General features: G+C 37.7%; 1 protein-coding gene and 1 long non-coding RNA gene across 11 annotated transcripts in view; one reads left to right on the top strand and one right to left on the bottom strand.

The window, feature by feature from the left end:
- Positions 1–223: 223 nt before the first annotated feature.
- HFM1 (helicase for meiosis 1) overlaps positions 224–12,280 on the top strand; it is a 62,902-nt gene continuing 50,845 nt past the window's right edge. For 6 of the 9 annotated variants that reach the window (XM_087889962.1, XM_087889960.1, XM_087889958.1 and 3 more), the window contains exons 1-7: positions 1,792–2,035; positions 4,243–4,290; positions 4,941–5,011; positions 6,397–6,529; positions 7,574–7,725; positions 8,195–8,272; positions 8,353–8,514. In XM_087889962.1, the coding sequence (XP_087746088.1) occupies positions 1,843–2,035; positions 4,243–4,290; positions 4,941–5,011; positions 6,397–6,529; positions 7,574–7,725; positions 8,195–8,272; positions 8,353–8,514 (837 nt within the window). In that variant the 5' untranslated portion in view covers positions 1,792–1,842. Of the gene's footprint in view, positions 303–1,787; positions 2,036–4,242; positions 4,291–4,940; positions 5,012–6,396; positions 6,530–7,573; positions 7,726–8,194; positions 8,273–8,352; positions 8,515–12,280 lie in introns of those variants that run through there. The other 3 variants (XM_034437206.3, XM_060690034.2, XM_034437205.3) reach the window with 3 other exon arrangements.
- On the bottom strand, positions 8,321–12,004 carry LOC132711335 (uncharacterized). Of its 2 annotated transcripts, XR_009622147.2 has the most exons (3): positions 11,630–12,004; positions 11,107–11,216; positions 8,321–8,488 (listed from the first exon to the last, which is right to left on the bottom strand). It is a non-coding gene; the product is annotated as an uncharacterized LOC132711335 (long non-coding RNA). The 2 variants fall into 2 exon arrangements; XR_015733148.1 differs by lacking the exon at positions 11,630–12,004 and having other exon boundaries at positions 8,321–8,623; positions 11,107–11,530.

The raw sequence follows: 12,280 nt of genomic DNA, 5'->3' as shown, positions 1-12,280 counted from the left end.
ATGTAAATTTTTTAAAAAATGAATACAATATAATCATTATTGAACTGACAGATTAATGACAAGCATGATATTGTGTATTTTTAGAAGACTTTTTATAAAAAGAATTATAGTAAGTACAGGCTAAAATTGGGGCAGGAATATAACATTTTGGGGGCAACAGCTTGGAATCAGATCCATTGTTTTCTATGTCTTGATTAGAACATAAGCAGAACTTGTCTTATAGAGTCCTTTGGAAAATAAATATTAATTAATTTTCCAGAAGAAGATGATAATGAAAGTGTTTACTCAACATTCAGGAAAAGGTATGATTCTATGCCAGTTTTAATAGTTATCAGAACTATATTACTATTCGTTTGAATGTAAAATATCTGGGAACAATTTTTTAGTATAGTGGTTGGATTTGCCTTAGGCAAAACACCTTTTATAAGAGTTTAAACCAGTGGTGAAATCCAGCAGGTTCTGACAGGTTCTGGAGAACCAGTAGTGGAAATTTTGAGCAGTTAGGAGAACCGGCAAATACCAACTCTGTCTGGCCCCACAGTGGGGTGGGAATGGAGATTTTGCAGTATTCTTTCCCTGCCATGCCCACCAAGCCACACCTACCAAGCTATGCCCACAGAACCAGTAGTAAAATAATTTGGATTTCACCACTGGTTTAAACACACAATTTAGTTTGTTATTTAGTTAAAAATAGCTGATTTGCCAAATGTCTATGGAGATTCTTAATCATCCAAGTCATGGTCGTCCCAAAGATGATTTTTCTAAAAGGCAACTGGACTTTCTTGTTTTTTCCCCTTTGAAAACATCCCAAGAAAGTTCCACACCAGTTTACATTCTGATTCAGATAGCTCTGAGAATACAGATAAATCCCCAAGTGATCTCAACGACTCTCAGATAGCTAAGTACTGACTCCCAGAGTGCTAACAACTAGATGACTGCAAATAATATACGGTAAATCCTTCCATTCCCCACCAGTCAATTAGAACTGAAGAAGCTTCTTGGATGAGAAGTGAAACGTTTCACCTTTGGGACAACAGATTTGCCATCACTCTTTAATTTGCTCACAAAGACATAATCCCATGGCATTTTACAGAATATAGGTTTTGTAACCCAGTCTTCATAGAAGTTAGTCATAAAACTTTTACTACATGAATGGGAACGTAATATCCCATTACTCTGGCATTAGAAAGTAGTCTTTGGTGATTTAGGACACTAGATTGTCCTTTTTCAGGAATTTGTTCTGAACGTCTACGTAACTTTAAGATAGGTAGAGTTCATTTTAACGTGAACTTGATGAATCCTGATTCTCAGTTCAAAGAGGAATACATATTTTTTAATGTATAGCAAAAATTGAGTTTTTCCTTCATTAAGTATCCAGATATAAACAATGTAATGAAATGAAAACAAGAAAGGAGTAAGTTAGAATGAAATATTTTGTTAGCTTCTGTTTTCTTCTTCAGTTCTTTGAAAACTTTGAAATGCTGCTTCTTGCAACATCCAAGTTATATAATTTTTCAGAAGCTCAGTAGAAATGGATGTTATGGTGGGCTGGAAAAGCAGATATATGAGAGATGATCTGAGTAATACCTCTCAACAAGAGAGCATACAATACTTATATGTACTGCTAATGGACCAGTCAGCTGAATTATCAAAGTTATATAAGTTGTTTATAAGGTTTTAAAATTAATTATTAGAAACAATGCAACAGAGCAAATATATATAATTGTCATATAAAAAGATGTGTGTGTTTATGTATATTATAAAAAAATCCTTTGCATTCCTTACAGCTTATTTAAACCAGCTTCTTATACATATGCAAATAATGCCAGTGCAAAGATAGAAATGGATACATATTGCAATATTATTAACAACAAAGAGATGAAAAAAGACTTATGGAAAAATAATATGCAGATAGCCAAAAATTCAGATTTTAATTGTCTTTCTATAAATAATACTTTTTCTGCTTCTGCAAATACAAAAGAAATTAAAAAAGCACCATCATTTCCATGTATTTCAGAGATCTCTAGTATGGAAGGTAAATTATATTTTTTTCTACACTTTTTCCTGCAAAAGGTACTTGAATTACAGTTCTCATGAATAATGTATGAACATGAACAGAATCAGATTCAGAAATACAGGTTAATCTATTAAAATTACGTAAAATAAAAGTTAGGGTTAGGGCTACACTACTTATGCAGAAAGTAAATTGGATAAATTAGGTAAATTAGATAAACACAAATTAGGAAAAAAAATGAATCACAAAAAAGTATACATAAACTAGATAACACTGAAGTCATTATAATAGGATACAAGAAAATGCCAGTCACATAGAGTTGAATATTCCTCTGTTTTAAGACCAAATAGACAAATTGATGATGATTATTTGTACCTTCACATATTCTTTTCTCTTTTGCTTCCATTCTTATAGTTTAATCTAGTTATATAGCCATGAAGAAATATTAAAGTACAAGTGGTCCTTGTTTAACAGCCACTCATACAGTGACCATTCAAACTTACAACAATGTTGAATGAGTGATACAGTAGGCTAGCAGCATCCTGTGGTAATGTGATCACCATTTGTGACTGTATTGGCAAGCAAAGTCAATGGGGAAACCGACAGGAGGTTGCAAATGGCAATCACCTGACATGCTTAGCAATAGGGATTCACTTAACAATAGCAACCTGAAGTGCCAAAACTTGTGATCTCATGTGATTTCAGTTGCCATCATTTACCCAAGGCTACTTGTATGACATTTAAAAAACCTCTAACTGTGGGGATTTGGGGTACAGTGCTACCAATTCAAAGACATACTGTATTTTTCGGAGTATAAGATGCACCGGAGTATAAGACACAGCTTAGTTTTTGGGGAGGAAAATAGGCGGAAAAAATCTGCCTACCAGGTATTCATCTGGCTAGCATCCTTAATTTGGTCAGCTTTAGCACATTAGTATCCTGCTTCAGGATAAAAAACAGCTTCTAAGGCACAGCTGAGAGGAAGCAGCAATGAGAAAAGCAGGCAAAGCACGGGGGAGATTGCTTCACTCGGCTAGCGCCTAATTAGGGCTGAAAAAAAGCTTCTAAAGAACAGCTGAGAGTTGGAGAAAAGCATGGAGATCGCTTCACTCGCTAGCACCTCTTTAAAGCACGGGAGAGTCGAGGGAGCAGGCAAAGCTGGGAAGATTGCTCGCTAGTGCCTCATTAGCGCCTTGTTAGGGATGAAAAAAAAGTTCGAAAAAGCTACATTCGGAGTATAAGATGCACCCAAATTTTTAGCCTCTTTTAGGGGGAAAAAGGTGAGTCTTATACTCTGAAAAATATGGTATGTCTTTTCTGTCTTAGAAGTTTACTTGATAACAAAGTATGGAAGGAATAGTGTGAAAGCACAGGTGATTACTTACAAAATCCTGTAAATCATGAAGGTTTGATTATATCAGAAAAGCTTTGTTTAGAAGCACCCATCATAGAAGCATCCAGCAACAATTATAAAATTAAGTTAGGGTTAGAAATTATTTACATTGGAATAAGAATATATTTTATTTATGCCTTCAAAGAAGCTTTTTACAAGCATTACCTTCTTGTAAACTACATTTTGTGAATATGTTGTACTGTATAAAGCATGGAATCATAATTTGCAGATTTCAAATCAATACAAAACACTTGTCTCACCAGATAACCCTTTGGAAAATTTTAGCTATCAAGCAAAACTATTTTGTTTTCATTTGATAGTCCTTTCCAGTTCATGTTCAAAAGCTGACTAGACTAAATGTTAAAAGTTTCTCCAACACTGGAAATGGCATACTTGTTTATCATACCAGGAAACAGCTGACAAGTAACTTTGTCCTTCAACACTTGGTTACTATTCCCAGCATTGGTTTCTTCTACTTACTTCACTGATGGGGCTAACTTCAACCACCACACACCAACCAACATCAGTGTTACATCATTGCCCATGGGATTACAGCCTGTCCTCAGCATGTCTGTTAACCTAGCAAACTGTAATATTGGCAATTTTTATTGGCAATTTTTCATGTTGTAAACATAAGATTTGTACAGATTATCAATATTTAGTTTAACCTTTTCCAGTGATTGATTGCACAACCAAGTACAACTAAATCAGAATCTAACCTATTATATTTTTATTTGTGCTGTTTAAATAAATATTGGCTAAGATCAAGTATAATGTGTATGTGAATAAGAAAGAAAGAAAATTAAATCCAACATTTGTTTTGTTTTGTTACTAGTAATATCTAAAAATGACTCCGTGGTTTTGAGGCCTGTGACTGAAATCCGTATCCTTTTATAAGTTATTGCTATAACTATATAACATTTCTTGGATGTAAATAATAGCACTTTTAAAATCCAAAAATTCATCATGTGGCTAAGGGATTCCTATATATGGCTGCATAATATCAGGAAAGCTAATTGAGCAAATTCATCATTATACCAAGGGTCATGATCCACAAGGTTAATAATAAACATCTCTGTTATTCATAGATTGAGGTACAGTACTATTATATGGCTTTAGTGGTCCACTAGCATGGCAGGATCATTGGATTAGTTTACCCATATAAATGAATAATGTATACATTTGGTAACTTAATCAGTAATTTTATAAATATTTACTACAGATTTTCGTCAAGACATCTGTTTTCTTTCAGTTTTTTCTTGCATTTTCTCCTTTGTTTTAAGACCTACCCTGTTTTCCCCAAAATAAGACATCCCCTGATAATAAACCCAATCAGGCTTTTGAGCGCATGGCAATAAGGCAAAACACTTATTTCAGAGTTAAAAAAAAAATATAAGACAGGGTCTTATTTTTGGGGAAACATGGTATTTTATGAAATGCAATAAATGTGGAAAATTAGAAGGTCTTATTCTTATGTTTAGATAAAATTGTACCTATACTTCACTAAAATGTCTCCTTAATACAAGTTTTAAGCCACACAATTTAGAAATATTTTCAAAGAGTTCCCTTATTTTAATTTTATTCAGTCTAAGGCTTTGGATGATGTAAGTATGACCTAATTATTATAATATTGATATTAAACTATTCTTACATTCTTGGGAAGTAATTATAACAAAAACTAAAACAAAACAAATAAATACCCAGAATAGCCTTCCATCCTTAGCACCCAAATGCACTGCAGAATAGTAGGATCTTAAGCACTTCCTTCAAGACCAGGAAGTTAGGGTGAAAATGCAGCATCACCCTATATGCTCCAGAAATTTGCACATTGCTGTCTTCTATCAAAATATATCTCCACTAGTATTTATAGCAGCATGATAAAATCTCAACAGACTTCCTTTTCTTGCAGCCCATGCTACAGCAACAAAGAAATAAATATTTTTAGAGTATAATGAGTAAATTTATAAGATATCTTTTCCAAATCTCTTTAGATGTCATAATTGCCCAAAGCTACAATCGAATGAAGTTTTTAATTTAATAGGATCTACCTTTTGATAAACATTATAAGATCATACCGGACAATATTGTCCTGCAATTTATACAGGACAATAACATATTTCAAACTCCTATATTGATAGGAATGTATATGATTAACAATTTTTATTGTATATTTGTAAAGACAGATTAAAAATTAAAGACATTTATCTGTCAAAAAGACTCAAATCCAGGAAGTCCCCACTGGCACTTGCACAACATCTCTCCAACAACTTTAACATTGATTCCCAATAGAAAGTCAAGTGGGGCGCTGAATGCCCAGACATAGGTAGACATATAAATGACTGCACAAAAAAAGGTGCCAAACTTTGAACTACCATGTCAACAATGGACAATCCTGAGTAGGATTTGTACCTCACACTGCATCTCCCAGCATTCTTTATATAGAAGGGGAACAGTATCCTCCCCTCAGTGTGACTGAAGGGTCCCATGTCAAACTGTAGATGACATTGTGACCAGTTATAAGCTGAGGGCATTTACCTGTCCAGTATCTGATTTTTTAAATATAAGTGATGCTGCACTTCAATGGTTAAATAGCCTAGATATTGATACTTGAACATAGATCTTTTTAACATTTGTGTTTTATTGTGTTTTACTAAGCTAGGTGAAATGTTAATATATATTGCTAGTCCATGTATGGTATGTCATGTGCTAAATAAATAAATAAATTGCATATTTTTTTCTCCTATGTGCACTATTTCCTCCTGGGACTTGAGAACTGGTTTTATGTTAGCAATGGTGTTTCACATCATGCCACATAATCATTTTAAATACCATATATTCTTCACAATTGTTCAGTGGCAAATGCAAAGAAAAAAAATTCTGGTTTAGGCTCCTTTGCTTCTAATGTTTTTTAAAAAGTGGGTTTTTTAAAAGTCAAAATGGATGTTGTTGGCTGCTGTGCTACATTTTACTATTTGTTACTATTTTGTAGATCCTTTACACAGACAGAAATTTTGTAATCTGCGCACCAACTGGTTCTGGAAAAACTGTGATGTTTGAGCTTGCAGTTACCAGATTATTAATCAAAGTGCCAATACCTTGGTTAAATATTAAAATTGTATATAGTAAGTATACTACTTGTTAAAATTATTATTACTGCTCATAAAACTTTTTTGTTTGCTTGTTTTGGTTATTGCGTGTAGCCTTTGGCAGCAACAAAACTATGTTTATATATTTTAATGATTTATTTATTTATTTATTTTATAGTTGTGCATGATGTGATTTTGATTTATCCTTTCATAAGTCTTATTTTGGAAGGCCTCTTAGGCCAGTAGTTAGAAACTTAACTATGCCCTTTCGTGACACGATTCAGTGGGTAAGTTTGCAGATATAGGAAGATCTTCCTCCAAAACTTAGTCCTCTGGTCTAAACTTTGCTTCTGTCACTTTATACTGGAAATTCTTCCTGCAAAGAGAAAGGTGGCCCTTGTTTTAAGCAGGCAGTGATATGTAATGATTGGGTTGCGCTCTTTCTACAGTGCACAGAGAGGCAGAAATAGTTCTGTTCAGAGAGTGGGATTTCCTTTGCTTTCATTGCCTTTTTCTTTTAAAACATTTATTTTATTGGTTTCACTAGTAAGGAAAATAAATCCAGAAGCTCCAAATTTGGCGAATATTTTTTGTACTTTCTAGTGGCATCAAAATAGGAACTTGAATCCAGTAGTTGCAGGGTCTCGCCTGGTCCTTCTCAATATGTTTCTGTACTGTCATCAGAATAATTGTCCTTTACTGCTGACAGTGAAAATACGTCAAAGTTAACAAAAAAGAAATCCATAAGATATAACGGCAGCACAGCCAATCTACCCAAGAATGGAGAATTTCGCTCTTTAAATGTTGATTTATTACAAAATTAATATGTCAACTAAAGCAAAAAAGTATGCTCTTTAAAAAAACTTTAGAGAAAAGTTTTAAAGAGTATACAGTTAAGGTCAGTGAAAGAAGTAGAAGACATATAGTATATGAAAAATCATTGGAGTATAGCCCTAAAAGGAGTTGGGACATTCAAAGGAATTTGAAGTTGTGAGTGGGGGAAAGTAGAAAAATATTGGAGATATTGTACTGGAGTTATTTTATGGATGTTTTGTTCTCTCACAACACTTATTGTTTTAGTGGCTCCAATAAAAGCTCTCTGCAGTCAGCGCTTTGATGATTGGAAAGAAAAATTTGGACCCATTGGACTCATCTGTAAGGAACTAACAGGAGACACAGCAGTGGATGATTTATTTGAGATACAGCATGCTCACATTATTTTGACCACGCCAGTAAGTTTCAAAAATTAGTTAATGTTGGTTTGTTCACTAGAAATATTCAGTACCGTTCAAATTATATTTTTATGTTTAGAAATAAGTCTGATCAGTCTCCAGTTGATTTATCTATAGTTTCACTATGAATTGATCACATGGCATGCATGAAAGGCTTCTTTGCTGCTGCGTAGAGTAGCATCAGCTATACAATGATTAAATCTGAAAAGTGAAAATGCAGCATTACTTTGTACAATGCATTAGATTACTCTGAAATTCTGTTTGAATTTGATCTGTGGTAATTTTTTTAAAATAAAAATGCTGCTAGCTTGAAATAAAAATATATTGAAATAATTGTTAGCATTTATAATGTTAAAGCTGATTGCTAGGTATAGTAATAATAGTGATTGACAGTACCAACAGTATTTTAATCCTATAAAACAGATGATTTAGATTGTACTACAATATTTTTTTTTCTATTATCCTTTAGGAAAAGTGGGATAGCATGACTAGAAAGTGGAGAGATAACTCTTTAGTTCAGCTAGTGAAACTTATTCTCATTGATGAGGTAAAGTAGTAACTGATGACTTAAAATGTAACAATGGAAAGCAGTAGATGTTTTATATAGAGCTGTATTTAATTCCGTAGGTACATGTTGTAAAAGATGAGAGCCGGGGTGCTACTCTTGAAGTTGTGGTCAGCCGGATGAAAACTATTCAGTCTTCTTTCTCACAGAGTTCTGACAATCCTAGCTCAGTATTTCCCATGAGATTTGTGGCAGTTTCTGCAACAATTCCAAATGCAGAAGATGTAAGAAACATGAATTAACTTTTCTTTTTATACATTATACTTTATACTTAAGATTTCAAAAAGATTTTTTTCTCTCTTTTCAACTGCTTGCTATCCAAAATCAAATATCCTAAAAAGAAAGGAAAAGAAAGGACAATTACTTTGGGGCCTTGGGCAAACTCTGTAGTTCTTTCATATTTGTTGAATAATAATAATAATAGCCTTTATTGTCATTGTACATCATGTATACAACAAAATTGGTTTAGCTTCTACTGGTGCAATCCATAACAGAAAATACAAGACAAGAATATAGATTCAGATTACAGTGCTGGCAATCTAATGATTGTGTTCCAAAATGAATTGATGGGTCATAAGTTTGTAATGTATGTACTTAGGTTTCCATTTCACATTGCCATCTCTAAATATTCGATTGCTTATTACCACAAGTCAGTGTCAGCTCTTAGCATAAGCTAGCATAAACATAGCTAGACCTGTCCCTTCAACTCTTCCAGTACTAGATTTTTGCATAATAGGTCCAATATGTTACAATTCCAGTGTCATTTTTACCTGGAATGAGAATTCTGGATGATTGTTCTATGAACCATTTGTTTGTTTTATGGGCTATTCATAATATGATCAAGAGTTTTCTCCAACACCAAAGTTCAAAAACAGCAAAAACTTTTTCTATCCAGCTTTTTCAAAGTCCAACCTTTGCTTCCATAGCCTGTCCTGGAGGAAACTATTGCTAACATGGTTCTGGTCTTCGTAGATAGGGACTCTTCACAGCACTTAAATATTTTTTTCAAAGCCTCGAGTGCTACCTTACCAAATAGTTGATTCATTTCATCTTTTGAAGCTCAAAGTGTTGAGCTTTCCTACGTCTATGCTTCTGACAGTCCATATTCCCACAATAACTCTGTTTTTGCAACTTTGGTTTTTTTTTCTTGTGTGGCAACATTAGCAACTAGATATCTGGAAAGCTTTAATCTAGCTGAGCCATAAATACCATTAGTACTCCAAAAAATCCCAAGCTTTTCCTCAATAGAATATTAAGTGCCATCCAACCTGAAAGAGCCAGCACTATATCATCAATTACTTTATTTTGTCTATCCACGTGATTTTCTTAGTAAAATGTGTGCTTATCATTGCTTTCTTTCACATAGTATAAAATTATCCATTTGCTATTGTCACTAAAATGATCATCCACCACCAGCATGTTCCTATACTGCTGCTGCTTGTTTAATCTTGGATGACCCTTTTGGGACTTGGCCAGTGGTGGGATTCAGCCAGTTCGCACCACTTTGGGAGAACTGTTTGTTAACTTTCTGAGCCATTTGGCAAACTGGTTGTTGGAAGAAATCATTAAGGCAGAGAACCGGTTGTTAAATTACTTGAATACCACCACTGGTCTTGGCATACAAACCTTACATTGTTCACTCCTCCCTTGCAGGAACACTCCCCATTATAATGAGGCAGCACAGCAAGACTTGAAGGGAGAATTATATATTCACAGCTTCATTTTCTTCCTAAAACCTCAGTCAGCAAGGCTTCTGCATGAATTTCAGTCCAATAATATATAGTTTGGTAATTCACATCCTGATCCTTTCTCCTGCTTTGGGGGAATCCATTTGAGCATTTCTGCTGTCAGCACCTATTTTCCAGGGGACACTTAATCTGGTGTCCATGCCATGAACTACTGCCCTTGCAGCTTGTTCCACTGGTTAAGAGCTCATTCAGTCAGTTTTGTCCCTCATGATGTCTAGCCTGAATCTCTTTCACTGAAGTTTTAACCATTGATAAAGAATAAGTTCATCTCTCTTCTATGACAGCTCTTCAGATATGACATGCAGTCACTGTCATATCTCTCCTGATCCTCTAATGCAGTGGACCCCAACCTTTTTATCGCCGCGGCCCGCTGAGCGCGCGCAGGGGTGGGGCCACGGCCCAGGAGCCTTTGCGCAGGCCCATTGCGCACGGCCCAGGAGCCTTTGCGCAGGCCCATTGCGCACGGCCCAGGAACCTTTGCGCTGAAGCGTTCCTGTCCCCCGGCCGCTGCGCGGCCCGGTGCCAGGTACTCCACGGCCCGGCACCGGTCCGCGGACCGGGGGTTGGGGACCACTGCTCTAATGCACCAGACTACTATATTTTAAAACAAAAGAATCTAAAAGCAAAATTTAACCCTCATCTTACTTAAGACAGAAGTGATTTTTCTCACTGTGCTCATCCAGCTAGCTTGTCCTACTGTGTTTTCCCCAAAATAAGACAGGGTCTTATTTTCTTTTGACCCCTGAAATATGACTTTGCCTTATTATCGGGGGTCTTATTAATTTTGAGGTGCAGGACCTCAAAACCTTGGCCCCAGCAGGGGGACTGGTGCCAGAGCACCGACCAGCTGCTCTGCCAGTGCCACTCAGGCCACTGCCTCTAGTAATCGTGGCAGCTGCCCAATGCCCAGAAACTTTTCTTTTCTTCCACACACACCCCCTACTCCCATAAAATTGACAGGGCTCGGTTGGGTGGAAGGATGCCCCAGAGGAGGGTCCCGAGTCCAACTCCCGAGCCTAGGCGATGCCCGGTGCGGAGCAGGTCAAAAGGGAAGTGAGCGGGGCTCACCTGGCGTGGGGCACGAAGGCCAACAACATGTGTCTTCTCAGGCTCGGCCATGGCTGGCGCCTCTCCGGCCAGCTTCGCCAGGCTCCATGGCATCCTGGATGAGAAAGGCTCTGGAGCACGAAGCGGGAAGGAGGTGGATTTTCTGGCAAGCCTGTATGCAAGCAAGCTCCCCGCGATTGGCTTTGTGTGTGACAGGAGGGCGAGGGGGCAGGAGAAGTGTGGTGGGACAGCCCGGGGGTCTTCTCTCCCCCCACCCCACTTCTCTGATTACCAACCAAGGAGGCTGGCTGGGCTGGGTTGAGCTTTCATGGTCGCTCTCAAAGCGGCCAAGGGCTGGGGTGGGGGTCTCCGCCCCGAGGGTTGCCCGGCCAGCCTTGCCAAAGTTCTCCCGAGCCCTCCCCCCCCCCTCAGCCATGGATGGGATGGGATGGGGGTTGGTTGCAGCTCCTGGAGCCTAAGCGGAGAACAAAAGGACGGCCGGGAAGAGTTTAAAAAAGAGAATCCAAGTTCTCAAGTTACATACCGCTCAGATGGGAGGAAAGGGGAGCAGGAGAATAAGTGCTGGCTTGGATTGCAAAAGCCACGGACTGGCTTTATCCCCTTCCTCTTGAAGAGCCTGCAAGGCAAACAGGATATCTGGGGTTTGGGCGAGCAGCAGAATTCTTGCTTCTCCGCCGCCCCACCTCTCCCCACCTGCCACTCCCCCTTGCTGGCCGAGATCAGCAAGCCAGATTTGGGGAACTGAACGCGCTGCCGCTGCCCGGGAGAAGAAAAACGTGAGAAATGGGTGCTCTCGCAGCACCTCCTCTCTCTCTTCTTCTCCCGAGTGGCAGCTGTGTGGCCGGCTCACCGAATCTGGCCTGCTGATCTCAGGCGACAGCGGCTCTCATGTTCTCCCTCCCTTCCCCCCCTGTACATACATTTAAGTATTGGGGGGGGATTTTCGGGGGGGGGTTATTTTAGCACATGCAGTCGGAAGCCCAATTGGGCTTATCCGGACATGTCTTAATTTCTGGGAAACACGGTAAGTAATCCTGATTCCCATATCTTGCAACCTTCAATCAGAGTTGTAAAAGCACTTCCTCTTAGCTCCTCTTGGCTCCCTACAGATTTTTGGTTTATGCCTCAATGCCTTATCTTACCTCCAATGCCAAAATACTTTGGCCTGCTTTTA

Source organism: Pantherophis guttatus, chromosome 3, assembly GCF_059756535.1.
Source record: "Pantherophis guttatus breed Tessera chromosome 3, ASM5975653v1, whole genome shotgun sequence".
NCBI lineage: Eukaryota > Metazoa > Chordata > Lepidosauria > Squamata > Colubridae > Pantherophis > Pantherophis guttatus.
The sequence above is the reverse complement of the archived record's forward strand: the minus strand, read 5'-3'. Positions and strand labels throughout refer to the sequence as shown.